Source organism: Dreissena polymorpha, chromosome 9 (genome assembly GCF_020536995.1).
Source record: "Dreissena polymorpha isolate Duluth1 chromosome 9, UMN_Dpol_1.0, whole genome shotgun sequence".
NCBI lineage: Eukaryota > Metazoa > Mollusca > Bivalvia > Myida > Dreissenidae > Dreissena > Dreissena polymorpha.
In genome coordinates, this window is record NC_068363.1 from 3,755,587 (window position 1) to 3,774,557 (window position 18,971).

Genomic DNA, 18,971 nt, shown 5'->3' on the forward strand with positions numbered 1-18,971 from the left:
GGACCCTCATCAAGCCAAGCATATCGATCAGCAATCGTGTGCATCCAGAGACTAGTGGCTAGATTTATCACAGGGAATTACCGCTCACGGGATGAAGGCCGTGTCACGTAATGGTTAAGTAAACTGGAACTCCAAAGCCTACGAAAGATGAACCGACTCACCTTCATGTACAAAGTACAAAGTAATGTAGTCGGGGGGAAGGTTCTAGCCTTATCTTGTCATGACATATTAACAACAGCAAGAAATGAACGTAACGTTAAACCAAAATCATTTAATGACTACCAAGCTTTAAACATTCTAGACAACCAAGTGAGTAATAAGTCTAAGTGTTTTACAACTTTCGTGTGTAAAACTGAGCAATATAAAAACTCATTTTTTCCCCAGAACTGTGTTTGACTGAAACAAACTTGGTGTCAGTGTTGTATGCGCGAACACCGTAAACGGCTTCAAGACTGCAATGATAGATCCACAGCTGGATTAATCTCTCTCCCGTTGCGACCTACGCCATACAAGGCCCTGAAACGTATCGATTCAGATTCAGATAATTTGAAGTAAAAGCTTTAGCAAGTAGGAAACCCAATAACTATACATTTTCTAAAAAACATTCCAAGTTGTTATTTGCGTGATACACGAGAAAGAAATCGACAATTATCAAAGTTCTCGGGTTTTGTATTCAAATTATGTTTTTTTGAGTTCATTAGCAAACAAATCATAATTGTTATATGTGATTTAGTCAACATATTATTGTATAATTCTTAGAAACCCTGTTACTACATTTATTAAAAAATATTTCTTGACGATTCCAATTTGCACAGCTGTGTTAATAATCGGAATGCGTTGTTACCGACAGGCGTAGACGGACAAACAAATTAAATAACAGACCTATGCATTAACCATATATCGATTTTCTTGTGCACAGAAAATTAGGGTTCTTCTGGCGCTTAACTGACTTGCAGAGAAAGGGCTTTTTTTTCTCTTTAAAATAACAAGTGGTTGATACGAGTATACATAGCTTGGCGATTAACAGTGGCGATATACCTGGTTCTCCGCTTTATTTGAATTAAATAATGCAAACTATAACGTAGCATTTGATTTGCTTTAAGTTGCGTCATGCCTTTCAACATAAAGTGTGCTTATTGCTTTCATTATGTTCATTTGTTTCCTTTTTAATACGTAAACCAAAATTGCTAATGTACATGTAATTACTAGTGACATTATAGGTATACAGGTGTAATGCACAAAACTATAAAGTGGTGAGTTATTGGATAAATATGGTAATAAATGGATGCATTTTCATAAATTTACACGCAAGAATAGTATCAAGTAACGACAGATGCAATTAAGATACTATTTTTTTGTCACCAAGTGATGTCAAGAAGCACAAATTAAGGCGCTAGGATGTTGCAGTATGTTTGTAACAAATATTACTATAAAATAAGCATATGCCATATGCCAACATGGATTTGTAATATGTTAATTGTCATTTAGCAACCTGAAATGTACTGGCGAACATAACCTTTAATATATGAATGCATTTCTTTGCGCATAGCACGTTCAATTTGCATGAAGTCAACTGCATAATATATACACCAAGACAGTTAATTTTGTGAAGTTTCGATAAGTGCAGCAAATACTACGTTTCATCAAAACACGTTACAATACATTTAAAGGTATATTCGCTGGAGAATGCTTTTCAAAACGTTTATGCTTACAACACACTCGTCCATCAGTGTGTAAATGCTGCGCCATTCGATTTGAGTGAAAACTCTTGTTTAACTTCCGCAAGTATTATGATGACATATGCAATTAAAAAGTTATCACTACGCAAACATTAGCCATATAAATCGTTGAAAGAAGCCATATGCATCCTTTAATACACATGCATATGTGGAAGAAAAGAATTAATATTGCGGTTTGAAAGCGTGTTAAGTCGGACGTACTATCGGACTACTTACCGTCTATTTCTAGAATAAAGCACCGTAATCGCTTGATTGAATAAGTTTTTTCCAAATTATGTGCCATAAAGAAGTGACCACCAGATAAATGTCTGAAAATCACTTCTTATCTCTGTTGCCTTGCACCAAAAAATATACACAATAAACATAAAAAGGGGTGAGCACACGCGATCCGTGCTTTACAATGAATTTAAACTTTCAACCGTTTTATTAATCGCGTTATTGTTAGTTTGGGTGGATTAATGATACCAATTCACGATTGACTCTAGAAACTAATACGTTTCCCAGTAAGCTTAAACACATGTTTTCTGTATTATTTTAAAGAGGTTAAAGTGCTCACTAGATATCAACTTTAGTTGTTGACGCACACACATTTCTGAAGTGTCAAATTGAGGGACTATACAACACAAAGTGATTAGATGTTTTTTTGCAGATTACCATGGACTTCTTAAACCGTCTAACTTGTGGCAAATGCGAGGTGTGTTCTGAGCTTGCCATCTTCTATGTCATTGTTTCTTTAAAGCTATTTCGTAACGATACATTTTGACTTTTATTCTGAAGTCTGGAATGAAAAACGATTGGTTTACTGTATTTCTATAATTGTTTGCATATGTTTCAGTTTGCTATTTAAAGAGTTATTGTCGTCTTACAATTGATATTTTGATCCATAAATTTAATTATAAATATCAGTTAATTAAGTGTCGCATAATGATAATTAAATAGGCGAAACTGAATTTTGATCATGAAACAGGCGAAACAAAATCAAGCAATATAAATGTACATCTTTATTTTCATGTTGGAATTTTAACACCTATACATTTAAACACCTAAATGGTATTCCCTCATAAATATGTATAGAAACAACTGGCTTCAACGAAAAAAGCCTGTCACATAATACATTTCAGTCACTCAAAAGATTGGCAAATGATGAAAGCATCGGTCCATGTGATAATTTTTACGGATGGTTTGACTGGCAAACGATAAAGCTAAGTGTGTAATAACTTAATACTTGACTGAAGCTAAAGTGTTTGTGAAAAATGTCTAGTAATTTGGACATTGGTATATACATTTTGAAGCCATATTGTATAATTCATCTCACTTATGCTTAGTGACATCTCAAATTATACACGCTTCTCAATTACAAGACTACTTATGTATACGATGACCAAAGCAGACTTTTCGGATTAAAGATTTCTCAGTCCCTACAAAGAAGCATTCTTGGACCTCATATTTTTTCCAATAAATGAAGACTGATTTGAACAATAAATCGCTATAAATAATATGCACATTAACGAACATATACTGTCTCATTTTTCTACAAGTGATGCACGGATCGTTATTTCAGGATATTTTGCTAACAGGATCATGATAAACGTAATATGCCATATTGGATCTACTTGATACTTTGATAAAATGTCCACTTATACATAATTCGTAATTAAATGCAACCTTTTATTAAACATCTTTGAAACGAAACCGTTTCGTGAACTTAATATGAAATTACATGTACGCTAGGATGTAAACAGTTAAACATACAGGAGCTGAAAATCTTAAGATATAAAACAGAAATGCAGTACAAATATCGGTCGACACTTTATACACAGTGTTACCTTTTCCAGCACTTAGAAACCAAATAAATCACGAAATCGTTGGAAAACAGTCCTTTTGTCCCTACGCCTCTTTCCGGTCACACCAAGGTTTTGCGCTTCCTTGTGAAACATCTCAGCTTCATCAGCGACCTGAGCTCGCTTACGGAACCGATACAGCGTCTGAACTCTCTCATACCAACCCATCTTCTTCTGCAGCTTTTCGTTCTCAATCATTAAATCAATGTGTTCAACCATGGACAGCGGGTTTGGGCGCAAGGCAATTTTCCCTAGACGGGTGTTGCAATTTCGTACAATTATCATCATATCTTCAATGGTATCAACCATTTCGTCAAGCTCCTCTACCATCTTTTCCAACACCTGTTCCTGGGTAAGAAGCTTTCCAGACGCCTCTTCATATTTGTGTTTCTTTTCTGCATAGGTTTTTAATTCTTCGACAAGAAGAAATTCAAATATATACGGCGTGTTAGCATGTATGTTCCAAATGCAATTCTCAGGACAAATTCTACAAAAGCCGTTGCTCATTGCCGAACAGTTAATTTTGTCAGCGTCATTCGCGTAAGCACAATTTTCATGGCATGTAAAATTGCAATGGGTGCAGTTTGTGACATGACGACCACGTGGTAGGTCTCTTTTCACATGTTTAGTTGTCTTTACAACGTATGTAAAATCTTTGTTGTCGGCAATGATGGATTTATTGTCTTCAAAGAATCTAATTTCTGCTTTCAATTCATTGATTTTGTTGAGACCAACGTCGAGTTTTGGTTGAAGGTTTCGGATCGTTGCTTCTAAGCGACATCTCTCATATAGCACATCACTGGTTAGTTGCAAGCTTTTGGTCGCTAAGGTATCGATATGTTTGAAGAACTTTCTGAAACTGACAAGCCCCATGTCCCAAAACATCGGTGATAAACATGTTTGAGACAGATCTGTATTTTTCGCAAACAGCCCAGAATTATTAAATGTGAATCTTTCACCAAAGGGTAATCCAGACTCATCTAAAGCGGCGAACACGGGAGGATCCATGCCGTCTGCAAATGTGATCAGAGAACATATGTTACTTTCTATGTCATTTCCGAATAATGACATGATCGACTGAAATATGTAGCTCTGAATTGGCGTTAATCGAGCATCCGGTGCCTTCAGTAAAAAACAAACGGCATCTATGTATAAGACACCCATTGGCGGTTTCGCTGAAAATAACTCTCGAATTTGTTCCACGATTTCCTGGTCCCGTTCAATGCCCCGTGTATCACCGAAACCGGGAGTATCGATAATATTGATAGTGTACGGTAATCTGCTTCCATTTTGCGGATGAATGGTATAGCATGTTATCCACTCAGTTTGGGAAAGTGCCTAAACAAGCAATACATGTATGAAAATTAAATGATTAATATATTTTCGTTGAAAAAAAAATGCATTTCGTATTTAAACTTGGTTTAAGCATAGAACTTAATATCAATACATTATCACCTATCATGTATACTGTTGTTGAACATTTTAATACGTTCAATCGCGCAAAGATCTTATCTCATTTTGTAATAATAGTTTTTTGAGAATTTTCAAAAGTGTGTCACCAGCATACACATACACATTTACCTGATTTTTAATCTTTTGCTGTTCTTCCTCTTCCAGATTGACAATGGTAAACCTGAAATTATCATTCCATGTTACCCCTAATATGAAGTTTGCCAACCCATCCACGAGGGTACTCTTCCCTGTTCCTGTTTCACCTATCATCAAAATTGTTTTTTCCTGCCAATTAGCATCTTTCGGTGAGCCTGAAATAGTAAGAATACGTGTTTATATACTTCATAAGCAAACATATTAGCGCACATTTCTCGTTGTTTGTATTTCGCATTTATATTAAATATGCTGATATGAAAATGTGCATACATGTTAAATATACCACTCTCAACGCGACCCAAACAGCTCTTACCAACTTCAAATTTTCTCGTTTTTGCTTTTCCGTTTCGTGCTCCTTTTACTTCACACATTGGTAAGGCATACCGTATCGGTGACACAGCCTCCGCATCAAGACAAACTGAGAATCCAACCAGACTAGAAGCGGTTGAAACATGCGTTTTAATTACGTCGCTTTCTTCGCTGTAAGGTCCCTCGCCATCGTTGCAAACGACTCTCACCCGAAACACAAACTCTGTATTTGACCTAACATCGGTAAGAACCTGTGTGCACTCTGTGAATTCTCCGGTATACACCTTCCATTTGCTCCTTGCATGACGTCCTTGTAGCATATTTGAAAATAATCCCCTTCTTCGTAAAACGAAGGCTTTGTCCAGGAAAGCATTATCGAGTCTGATGTTACCTCAAGAGCCGTAGGACGTCCGGGTGTTTTCTAAAAACCATTTACTTGTAAATTAAAAGTTATACACGTATCAGTTTAAATTGGTAACAGCCCATTATTTATTCCAATAAATCATAAGAAAGAAGGATTAAATTTTAAATTTGAATTAAATATATAAATGCTTACCAACTGTAGTGCGCCTTTAGCTAAATGTGTGGTTTGTTTTGCGGACTTTTGATTTTGGTTGATGGCATGAATCGGCTCTCTGTATAATACATATTAATATTCAAAATATATGATATATACACTTGTAATACTTTCTTTCGAAAAATTAAGATAACCAATACGATAATATGTTTTGCCATGGAACTAAAATGTGGACTTACTGTTTGATTGCTCCATTAATTGGCATAATTTTGTGTGAGCGTGTTGCCTTTTGTGCCCGATGTTGATTAATGCAAGAATCACATAAATTGGCTGCACACTGCTGGCATTCAAAGTTTGCTTCAGTTTCTAGGTTTTGCAAGAGACATAAGCTGCAAGGAAGAATAGCTCCACTCTTTTTGTTTGCTGGATGTTCGGATATATCTTCAAGATCGTGTGATTTCGTAACAGGCAACGACCTATGAATTGTTGAACATATATCACATAACATCTCATTTTCACAACTTGGGCAAAACGTTGATGCTGGGACAGTTTTGTGTTGAATTCCACATGGTTCGCAAAAAAGAAGAGCTCGTTCTGAATCATCCACATCAAGATCATTTTGTATTCCGGCGCGTATGGCAATAGCTTGTAAAGAGAGTTCTTCGACTGCAATCTTATTCGAGTTATTCCCGTTATTAACTGCACCGAGTTCATCAGAAGTTTCATTTTCTAAGATATCTAATAATCTTGGTTTACTTCCACCGACATCGTTTGTAAAGTCCTCTGTGTTATTTGACGAATCCACCACGATTTCGATATCACTTGACGCTGATTCAAATGACGAATCAGAATCCAGTTCATCATGATTTTGTAATTCCGCGTTTGCTATTTCAGCCCCAGCTGATTTTGTCACATCTTCCATACTGACTTGCGCTGCATGTACATACAATAGAAGAAGTTGCACTATTTTCAAAATATGAAAATAAACACAAGAACTTAAATATGGAAAGAGATATGCGTTCAGGCTTTAATTTTTAATATATTATCAGGATATAGTGTAATGAAATCAACTGTAGAACACAATATAGGTTCAAAATTGTAAGGCAGATATTAAATAAAAACATGAGCACCGCCTAGCAGGATCTATTTTTCTTTTTAAAGGTGAAGGGACCTATCTCAATACTTCAATCAAAAAGGGGGAGGGGTGAAGGTGGAGAGGGGTGTATAGTGAGGGGGTGTGGTCATTTATTACATTACTTTCAAAAAACTTTGTTGGGGGGGGGTGGGGGGTGAAGGGGGGGCTATAGTGTTGGGGTGTGGTCATTTATTTAAAAAATAAGAAGAAAATGGAAAAAAAAAAATTAAAAATGGGGGGGGGGGGGGGGGAGGGAATTCTAACGTGGGGCGTAGGGGATGGTTTGGGTGGAGTCTATTGTGGTATTTCAGGTAACTGTTGTTTTGTCAAAGTATGAATCAAATCTGATCATAAATAAAGAAGTTCTGGCAATTTTAGCAAAATTTAATACTTTGACCTTGACCTGGAGAGTCAAGGTCATTCAAAGGTCAAGGTCAAATTTAACTAGCCAGGTACAGTACCCTCATAATAGTAAGTAAGTATTTGAAGTTTGAAAGCAATAGCCTTGATACTTTAGAAGTAAAGTGGATCTAAACACAAAATTAAACCAAATATTTAAAGTTTCTAAGTAAAAAAAGGGTCATAATTCTGTCAAAATGCCAGTCAGAGTTACATAACTTTGCCTGCACAGTCCTCGTATGATATTTATTTAGTGTTGGAAGTATGGAAGAAATAGCTTTCATACTTAAGGAATAAAGTGGACCTAAACACAAAACTTAACCAAATTTTCAATTTTCTAAGTATAAAAGGGGCCATAATTTTGTGAAAATGACAGTGGGAGTTACATTACTTTGCCTTGCCTGCACAGTCCCTTATGATAGTTAGTAAGTGTGGCAAGTATGAAAGCAATAGCTTTGATACTTAAGGAATAAAGTGGACCTTAACACAAAACTTAACCAAATTTTCAATTTTCAAAGTATAAAAAGGGCACATAATTCTGTCAAAATGCCAGCCAGAGTTATCAAATTTTTCCTTACCCAGTACCCTCATGATAGTAAGTAAGTGTGCCATGTTTGAATGCAATAGTGATGATTCTTTATGAGAAAAGGGGACCTAAACACAAAACTTAACCGGACGCCGACGCACACGCCGACGCAGACACCGACGCTCAGGTGGTGACATTAGCTAATTGTTTTTCAAAAAAAAAGATGAGCTAAAAATAACTGAAACAAGAGGGCGAAAGGCCCTAGACGTTCACATGAGACCCGAAGGGACTTAACTATTCGAAGCAACTTTTATGAAAATTGGAATCATTTTAAAACTCGGTCGAGATATCATAGAATAAATCGTATGCGCATTCAAAGAAAAAGAAGAATAATATTCAAGTGTGTTTGTGTTTCATTTCTTTAAGTCATTCTGCGTCTTCACAGTGTTACTCTAATGGGTATTTTATCTCTGGCCTATCAGATGCGTAATTAAGCTGTCAGATAAAGGAGCCATGCACTATAATTATATAATGAAATTACCTTTAAATGTTTAGTATATACTTATTTGGAAGCCGAATATGTGATAACTGTATTGCTGTGTTATAATAAATTACATGCTATGTATTGCACTTGGTAATGCATTATGGTCTTGTGGAGCAGAAAAGGAGGAGGTAGTATGAGTACGTCCGTCGTTGAAGTCTATATCGTCTGGCCTCAGTTACTAGCGCCGACTCTTCCGTTCCCCACAAGAGCACAGACGACGGCGACCGTGCCGGACCCGGCCCGCGCACCAATCCCCGCCCAAAGCCTACTCCCGCAAACAATAATTAAACAAGCGTTCCCACATCCACCATTTTGCATCTCGTCACAAAAGGTTGTCCATTTAAAAGAATCTATTTCCATTGCATTAAGTCGGTTGAAGTTTAAGTATTTCAAAGAAGGCTTTAGATGATAAATACTATTAATTGGATGATAATTATTGGAAAATATATCCAATTATTGTTTCCGCGGTTAATTTGATAGATAAAAACACTAGTTATACTTAAAATATTAAATAGTATAACGTAATTTAAAACTAAGCCAATATATTTATAAAATTCCAGGCTCTAAGTATATTCGTAGCTTAGTATCTTGGTATTGACTACGTCATAGATAATTATGCCAAAGGTTTGCTTTCGATGGACTTATAATGCAGGCCTTCCAGCAGCCACTCACAAAAAAGTAGGAAAAAAGTAGGATGTTTCCTGAGAGAAAAGTAGGAAATAGAAGGAATGTTTTTTCCAAAAAAGTAGGAAAAGTAGGAATATTTTCAGTTAAAATGTTAATTAATCATGGCAAATAACTTACCCGAGGAGGCGTTTTAAATGCAAAACCCTACCATTCTTTATGCCATGTGGACTATTCTTGTATACCACTACTGGCCAGTTTCTGTTGCTGAACTGTGTGGTCATCTTCCATCAGCCTGAAACTTTTTTTTAATTCTCAAATTAACAAACATAACATAACCATGCTAGTAAAGCATTTACTAGCATGTTAATGGTAAATTAGTATGTGGTTACAAGCTACATGTAAAGGACTATATTCAGTACAGTGAGTTAGTAAGCCAGATGAGTTACAATGATTAGAGCACTAATGCTAATGCAGATCTATACAGTACACATGTTGTATACAATGGAAATGGTTAAACACAAGAGAATGTTAGTTGTTGATAAAAGGTAAAGTTACTGATTCAAAACACAAGAGGCATATGAATACACAACTATATGCATAATTATATATGTATTTGTGAACTCCAGAAGCAAGCAGCTGAATACACAAAATAGTATGCAGCAAATTCATTTGAGGAATCCTGTACACACCAGTCACCAATACTATTTCCATTATTGTCAAGCTTCACAAGCCAAGACCTGTTGAACTTAGTTTTTCCACCTGGCATAGCTAGTTTATATCATGCGGTTATATCATGTGGAAAGCAACTACATCTATGATCTGCAAATAAAAAGCAACTTTTTCAAAGCCATTGTATGTTAGTAGAATGAATTTTTTTTACTGTCACTATTCAAATGGCTATTTTTATATTCTTTAAAAAACATGAGGTTCCCAAGCAAGTAAATAGTGACAGCAAAAGAAATGCAAAGCTGCAGCTATAAAATTGGAATAGTATTTTCCTTTAGCTGGTTATAGCTTTGCAAATAGTTTTGGTTACTTTCAAATGATAATGTATTTCTATAACTGGAAATCAAAGAAATCACATCTCTAATATTTGATACATACTTTTTTGGAAATGAAAACAACATATGAAAACAACCAAAATACCCTCAGCATGGCATCATTGGGTTTATACATGTATAGCATTGTGAGGATTCTATGCTTCTGGAGTTCAGCAAAAAAAGATTTAAAATACCTGAGAGACTCACCTTCATGATGATGAAAGATGATGCTGTTGGGGAGGGACATGTTTGCCACATCTTTCGACAACAGAAACCAGCCAGTTTGACATCTTTTGTTCATTTTCTGCAAATATAACTAGCACAAAGTTCATATTTGATTATTTTTTGCGGACTTTATTGTCCAAAAAGTAGGAATAGTAGGAGGTTTTTCGCAAAAAGTAGGAAAAAGTAGGAAGCTATTAAAAAAGTAGGAAAAAGTAGGAAAAAGTAGGAACGCTGGAAGGCCTGTACAATGTTTCACTATTACGGCCATGTTTTTCATCGGATCTGCAACACATCCGAACTCGATCTCTTTCAAACTCAGCCGAGAGGTTTAGAACAAATGTTCTGAGCAAATTTGATGATCAATTGGCAAAATTATGACTCCTAAGGTGTCGACAAGGTTTCATTTAAACCACATACGGAAAACTTGCTGCCCTAGGAATCGGAAACGTTTTTCATTTCGGCTGATTTAAGATTCGGATAAATTTTCTGACTGTGCTTCATATACATTTGGCATATTTTGAGTTCCCATTTTAAATGTTGACCACGGACTACAAAAGACGGACAAAGGTGGTAGCAAAAGGTTATGATGAACACGTTGTGCTCTAGAAAGCTTAAACATGAACACACAGTATTTATGGTCAAAAGCGATGTGTTCTTATCAGGAAAAAAGACCATAAGAATGAATACAGTCAAAGTACATCGAAACTTAAGCTGCGACATTAGAGCAGATAACTCATATCAGCACGAGGCCCTTTATTACTGCCAAGTGACTTATTGGCAAACAGTCTGACATTCCAAAAACGTACTAGACACAGCACAAAAAGCAACAAACACAAACAAATTTGAATAAAACGAGGTATATTATACAGTGTACAAAAAAGACACAAGGCCATTATTCTGCCAAAACTCATCGCAACCGAAATTCCGTTTTTTACGGTCATCTTAACCCATTCATGCCTAGCGTCTAGAAAAAAGGCCTTGGCAAACAGCGTAGACCCAGATGATGCGCCGCGGGATGCGGCGTCTCATCAGGGTCTGTGCTGTTTTTTAAAAGGAATTTCTGTAAGAAATATTCTAAATATATAAATAAATATATACTATGCATCCCTAATTTTTGAAATACATTGATCCAATTTAGAAGGATGGGAGAGTCCACTAGGCACACATGGGTTAACATTACGATAATCCAACTGTGAAAGTTTTAGCGAGATCCATCCAGTAGTTAAAGAGGTGTTAAACCAGAACATTTTGGGACTAAGCATTTTATTTAATTTTTTTTTTAATGGATAAACAGAGAAAGGGCAATAATTCTTCCGAAACTCGTTGCAGCAAAAGATTACATGTGCTTAGCATCTACTCATTAAGGTCACTCAACAGTGAAAGCTTTAGCGATATCGACCAAGTAGATAAAGAGAAGTTGAAAACACACATTTCGTTCCTCAAAAAGTTGTAACTCTGGTCTCTTTCCTACCATTGAGTAATTAAATGGTAATTAAATTGAATGCGTTTTAATTCCTTTTTATTATTTTTTAATTTGGGTTGCAATGCTATGAGGTTAAATTTTATTTACACTTATATGTATCATGAATATTGCTGGGCCAAGTGTGAGGTTGAGCGCTCTAAAACCGGTTTAAACCCCCAATGCTTTGCATTGACCGTTCGAAGGCGGTGACCCCAGCTTTATTCTAATATGTGTGTAGATCTATGTTGTTTTGCATTGAGCTGTTTTGTACTGATTTGGCAATTGGTCATTTGCCTTTAATAAAGGACCAACTAATTGTAAATAATGAGAATGCAATAACGCTCCAGCAGCTGGAGTTTCACTTCTTTTTATTTACACAGTATTACAAAATTATTTTATAATTCTATTATTAAATAATGTTATATATTCTTGACATATTCTAGACCAATGAACATAACTCTGAAAAAACTCGTCGGAGCCAAGTCATTTACTTTACGAAAGTTTAAGCGAGATCCATCAGTGGTTTAAGTACGGACGAACGGACTGACAATTGCAATGCCGTATGCCCTTCACTTCCTTTCGTCAATTAATAATACACGTCCATAGCAAAAAATGGTCACCGCGTTGTCTGTGCTAACCTTTACTTTTATACCCAGTCATATAAATATGTGTTATGCTGGTTATGATTTGCTTTTGCGTAAAATATAATATTGAACATCAGCAGTTAATGACAGTAATGAAGTTCTTCGTAAATACTTTGTACATAAAGTCATATAGCTGGGTGTTGGATTATTGCAAAAAGACAATATTGCAGTATTTTGTCTAAAGCATGCTTTTTAGTAATACAGATACAAATTCACAAATTCAAATAAACTTACCTTTTAAACAGAAGCCAGAAAAACACCTATTTTGTCACAATGCAAAGTAAAATATAACACGTTAAATAAGTAATGACCTCTCAGAGGACTGATTGTCGTCAAAACACGAGATAATATCCAAGCGTTACAAATGCAAGTATGGTGATGTATTCGGGTATTCTACTTTTGAACCAGTTTCTATTAAAGCGTTTTGGTTCGTTGCCGAGTACAGTTTTACGTTCTTATTGTTAAATGTTTGCGATGATATGATACGTTCGATACATTCAATTTGACAAACATAGGTACTCATTAATAGCATTTAATGGTTTCATTTACATTTTCAGAGATGAACAAGCATAACGCAAACATAATTAAACGATAAATTTAAGCTCAGAGGGGTTTGTGAAATGTGACTGATTATGTAGTCCACCAAACTGAATCAAATGTAAATAGATTTGTTTTCTTTTAAGGAATATTTATCAGTTCATATTTTCAAGACCTTGTGTGTGTTAACAATCAAACCACGTACATTGAATTTTAAAACCATTATTTCCACTTTTTTCTGAGAATGATATGAATATTTAACTATATGATGCTATGCCTAAAAAGTTATTTATATTTTGTATGTGTCGTGTCAAGTATGTATGAATAGTGTCAAACTATATTGAAATATTTCCTTACCGTACTTCAAGGGCAAAATTAAGGTATATGTCTCGTGCTGATGCCGCAGCAGTTAGCCTTAAATTTCCTCATTCAACATCAGTTTTATAATATATTATAACGACGTGTAAGTAATAGAGCACTACGTGTTTAATTATAAACGATGTAAACTTGTAATAATATATTAAGTCTTATATACTATCGACTATTTAAACGTCATTGCCTTAATGATATGCATTAGATTTTTATACGTTTTCTGAAAACGCAGGTTACACTTTGTGAAAACGAACTCATGATTTCAGAAAATCGGTCTATTTGTATACTGGTATTAATAGGCAAACACGCACATACAGCATGTGGTTTGAATGAAAATCGATCTACACGTTTCTAAACGTACACCACAATCTTACGTTTAAAGTTGCGCAATAGCTAAGTGTTTAACAAAACTTGAAACAGAGAATGCACACAGTTTAAATAAAATACCATGTTATTATACTATTTTCAGAAGTAGCGAACAATATTAATATAATATTTAAGTGTTAGAATACGTATATTTCAAATTTTGCTCAGTATTGATCAACCCTTCAATAAAATTCATGTACTCGATACACGGTCGGTATAATAAAGAATAAATCAGAATGAGTGTTGTGTGCGTGTGTGTTGTTTAGAAAACGTTTATTTAGAAATTATTCGAAATTTCTGAAAACTGTATTTGTATGCATAAATCCTTTTTCGTTATAGCAGTGATATACTACCCTAAATATAACGTGTAATACCACTCATGTACATAATCATTTGTGTATGTAATGGCTTTTAATGCAGTTTGTATGAGTAAATACAATTATAATTGACAAATAAAATTAGGAACTAAAACAAAGGAGTCTTACGTTTCCAGCTCTGAACAATAAACCAGGTTTTGACCGATAACACACATATATGTTTATGCAACAATCTGATACATGCAATTTTTGTTAGTTATTGCTTGATAAAGTATTCACATAGAAATAAGGAAAACATCATATTCATGAACATAACAACTGTTGAACAAAAATATTTTATCAATAATATCACAAAGTAAATCAAACCTATTAAACTTTATGAACTGAATGCTAAAATAATATAATATTTACTTCGTAATTAAGTGAAAGTAAACGATAACAAAAGAATCAAGAGTTCAATATATTGATAGTGTTTGTATTCAAAATGATTTCAATATTATCAGGCGACAGGCGGTCACTACATCGTTCAACATTGTTTGGCAGTTACTTTTTTGTTGGCAAGTTTGCAAATGAATTTTTTAGCTATTTTAACCATATCGTTTATTACGGGACAATAATGTCAGATGCAATTATACAATTTAAAACCCTACGTAGATTATACGTGATATAAAGTGTAAGACTGTTTATCGAACAATTTAATAGCATTATTTGATTAAATATTTAAGATTGCGATATATCCATCACATCATTCACCATGCATTCTTATTTCGAGGATGTATAAATACATGTATTTGCATGATGTTAATCATATCATGCTTAGGTAAGTTTGTATATATACAATTCCTCAATCATTGGGAGACAGATATCATGTATACATCACATTCTCTTACATTCGGAACGTGCTTACTTTTGAATCGATTAGAGCTTTCATCCAGTATGATCGAAATGTGGGGTAAACTCTGCACTACTGTGATTCATCCCATTTACGTGTGAAAATCGAAATAAGTTTAATGTCTTTGATCCGCTGTTATGTTTTTAGAGTATATACACCGTTAACTTATCCGTGCTCAATAAAAATATGTGAATAATAATATGGCTGAGACATGCTGTATCCATGTTGTCATTTATTGAAATAATAGTTAACACACTGCACAAAACTGTAAATTAAATCTCTTAAATCCTTACAATTTTTAACTTTCACTACATCTATAAATAATGCAACACCGTGGTACATGAAATTTTAGAAAACTATTATTGTCAAAATAAAAAATAAAATTGTCATAAGGAGCTTCGAAAGATTTGAGAAAAATGAACACTGGTATTCTAAAAATAAAAACATTCTCATCACAATCCACGTTCAGATTCGATTCAAATATGAACATTAATTGTAAGATAGACATGTAGACTTAAACTCATTGTTTAATGAAGTGTGATAAAACTACATGAGCAGTACTTGTCGCTGTTATATTATTGATCTATAAAGTTACTGTTAGCAAAAAAAACATTTTGTGATGTCACTGTCTTCAGTTTATTGCTGTTTGCTGCATGAATTCGACTCTTATACGTTAGACGCTTCACTACTACTTGAGGTTGGCTGTCCATCCGTATGTCTTTTCCCTTCAACCATATCACGAAACCTTCGAAATATAGTTTCCTTGTCTTTTCGCCTGCAGCCAGTCACCCCAAGGTTAATTGCTTCCTTGAAAAAACTTTCAGCGTCAGTCACGACCTGTGCTCGCTTACGGAACCGGTACAGCGTCTGAACCCTCTCATACCAGCCATCTTTCTTCTCCATCGTTTCACTTTCAATCATTAAATCGATGTGTTGAGTCATGGACAATGGATTTGGTCGCAGGGCAATTTTTCCTAGACGGATATTGCAATCACGGACAACAAGCATCATCGTTTGAATCATATCGTCGATTTCGTCAAGCTCCTCTCTCATTTTGTCCAACACTTGTTCCTGGGTTAGAAGCTTTCCCGATGCCTCTTCATATTTCTTTTTCATTTCTGCGTATGTTTTCGTTTCATCAACAGTGATGTAATCGAAAATGTACGGCGTGTTTGCATGTTGATTCCAGAAACATCTTTCCGGACAAATTCTACAAAATCCATCCGTCATTGACCAACAACCGATCTTTTCAGCATCGTTTACAATAGTGCAATTTTCATGACAAGTGAAATTGCAATATGTGCAATTTGTAACATGTAACCCACTTGGTAGATCGATTTTTATGTGTTTAGTTGTCGGAACAACATACGTAAAGTCTTTATTATCGGCGATAATAGACTTGTTTTCTTGAAAAATGTTTATCTCCGATTTTAATTCGCTGATTTTATTCAGTCCAACGTCAAGCATTGGCTGTAGATTCCTTATTGTTGCTTCCAAGCGACTTCGCTCATATAAAACATCACTGGTCAGTTGCAGGCTCTTTGTCTCCAGTGAATCCAAGTGATTGAAGAAGTTTCTGAAACTTACAAGACCCATATCCCAAAACATTGGTGATAAACTGCTCTGAGAGAGACCCATGTTTCTTGCAAAAAGACCCGAATTGTTGAACGTAAAACGCTCACCAAACGGCAATCCTGACTCTTTAATTGCTGCAAGAACAGGGGGGTCCATACCGTCGGCAAATGTTATAAGTGAGCATATGTTGTCTTCTATGTCCTTTCCAAATAGGGACATGATTGATTGGAAGATGTAACTTTGAACTGGCGTTAATCGTGCATCCGGCGCTTTAATTAGAAAGCAAACTGCGTCAATAGATAACACGCCCCTTGGGGGTTTCGCTGAAAACAATTCTCGGATTTGTTCAACGATTTCCTGATCCCGATCAAGCCCTCTAGTATCACCAAAGCCCGGGGTGTCGATAATGTTGATTGTATATGGAATTCTGCTCCCTTCGTGCGGGTAGATGGCATAACATGTAATCCATTCTGTTTGTGAAACCGCCTGCAACCATTATACAACTTGACGAGTTTGTTGCTGATGAGTAATGCTGTTATGGGAATTATTTTCGATATTGTAAGTTATTCTTTGTTTGTATGTACACCCGGTCTTTGTTTATATGAATAGGCGGTAGATAAATCATTGAAATAACATAAAATTAGTATGTACATTTTATAAGTTTAAATAATTAAATAAAAAATGTGTTCTTTCTAAATCACTTCCGCTAAGTCGATATTTCCTAACAATAACAAAAATACTTCCAGCACATTTATAATATAATAAACATGAAATAAGTTTATCATATTTACCTGATTCCCAACCTTTTTCTTTTCTTCGTCTTCTAGATTAACAATATTAAACCTAAAGGGATCGTTCCAGGTCACCCCCAGAATGAAGTTTGCCATTCCATCAACCAGGGTACTCTTGCCTGTCCCTGTCTCTCCAATCATCAGCAAGGTCTTTTCCTTCCAATCCGTGTCTTTGGGCGAACCTTTAACAACAACGTAAACAATGTCACATTAATATTTTGGTATCTCTGATATTTCTTGTCTGTAAAAATACAGAAATTATATTTTAATAACGTTTTCAAAACGTTTAAGTGTTAACCAAATAGGAATTTTAGTATGCAGGTACTGTGGACTTGAATCTGAAGTGTTAAATAATGGGCAAAAACGTTCACTCTTCATCTAAAATGGCATGCAGATGCACGGAAATAAAATTGTAATTCATATAAAAACATGAAACTCCAATTGTTAAAGTGTACTAATGGATGATAATTATTAATTACTTATTCAAATTAATAAAACGATTGTGAACAATATTTGTGGTGAGAAACTTGACACAACAAAAACGACTAAGACGAAAAACACAACCCACGCCATAACATATTGAATACGCAGCATTATAATGTTTGTTTACCCGACCATATTTAAAAAGAAGATATTATGATAGTTAGGTGTCATTTCGTATATGAAATAAACATAATCACAAACCATAATGCGTATGTATAGAGTTAATCATCGAAAATACATGAACATCTTACCTAAAACAAACTTTCTTGTTTTAGCCTTAACATTTCGCGCCTCTGTGATTTCGCGCATTGGTAAAGCGTACCGAAAGGGAGGTGTAACTCCATCATCACTACGCACAGATACCTCACACAATCTGAAGGCAGTCGAATTTGGGGTCTTAACTACTGCACTCTCCTTACTGTATGGTCCTTCTCCATCGCTGTAAACAGCTCGAACCCGAAATATGTACTCTGTGTTACACTTGATATTTGTCAGAACTTGGGTACATTCTGTGAACTCGCCGGAATATATTCTCCAATTCGATTCCGACTCCTTGTATCCGATCTGAAAATAATTCCCCTCCTCAAATTGTGTTGGCTTTGTCCATGCAAGCGTGAGAGTGTCTGATGTAACGGAATGTGCTGTTGGTCGACTAGGAGTTTTCTGGAACACAATATAGTCTGTTATAATTGCTCAAAGAACGAAAGGGACAGATGAAGGTATCATAATAGGTATTTGTTCATATAGTGGATACTATATATTACATTTGACTATTGATCTGCGAAATTAACTTGAACGTGCTTTAGTACAGTTATGTTAAAAAAAATATGAAAGATCGAGTGCAATCGATTTTAATATGTTAAAGGTTGACCATAGACTAACTTCGAACTATTTTCTCAGCTGCAAAACTTAATTGTTTAGGAAATCACTAACCGTTTCCTCTTCGTCCGGAGATGTTGAAGTACACGGTGGTTGTAGACGTGCTCTGTATGTGATATGATAACATAAAAAAATCATTAAAC

General features: G+C 35.2%; 3 protein-coding genes across 4 annotated transcripts in view; all 3 read right to left on the bottom strand.

Moving 5' to 3' along the window:
- Positions 1–3,577: 3,577 nt before the first annotated feature.
- LOC127844669 (uncharacterized) lies at positions 3,578–5,642 on the bottom strand. Its single transcript, XM_052375081.1, has 3 exons — positions 5,573–5,642; positions 5,162–5,343; positions 3,578–4,702 (listed from the first exon to the last, which is right to left on the bottom strand). The coding sequence occupies exons 1-3, from the start codon at positions 5,640–5,642 to the stop codon at positions 3,578–3,580; spliced, it is 1,377 nt and encodes a 458-aa protein (XP_052231041.1).
- LOC127845599 (uncharacterized) lies at positions 5,215–12,965 on the bottom strand. The gene is made up of 5 exons (XM_052376617.1): positions 12,851–12,965; positions 6,254–6,947; positions 6,054–6,132; positions 5,502–5,918; positions 5,215–5,343 (listed from the first exon to the last, which is right to left on the bottom strand). Exons 2-4 carry the CDS (start codon positions 6,934–6,936, stop codon positions 5,703–5,705), a joined length of 978 nt encoding a protein of 325 aa, XP_052232577.1. The 5' UTR covers positions 6,937–6,947; positions 12,851–12,965; the 3' UTR covers positions 5,215–5,343; positions 5,502–5,702.
- A 2,118-nt stretch (positions 12,966–15,083) lies between these two features.
- The window catches only part of LOC127845594 (uncharacterized), a 317,330-nt gene continuing 313,442 nt past the window's right edge, over positions 15,084–18,971 (bottom strand). For both annotated transcript variants that reach the window (XM_052376611.1, XM_052376612.1), the window contains exons 3-6: positions 18,883–18,934; positions 18,201–18,612; positions 17,467–17,648; positions 15,084–17,161 (exon numbers count right to left, since the gene is read on the bottom strand). In XM_052376611.1, coding sequence (XP_052232571.1) covers positions 15,767–17,161; positions 17,467–17,648; positions 18,201–18,612; positions 18,883–18,934 — 2,041 coding nt within the window. In that variant the 3' untranslated portion in view covers positions 15,084–15,766. The remainder of the gene's footprint in view (positions 17,162–17,466; positions 17,649–18,200; positions 18,613–18,882; positions 18,935–18,971) is intronic.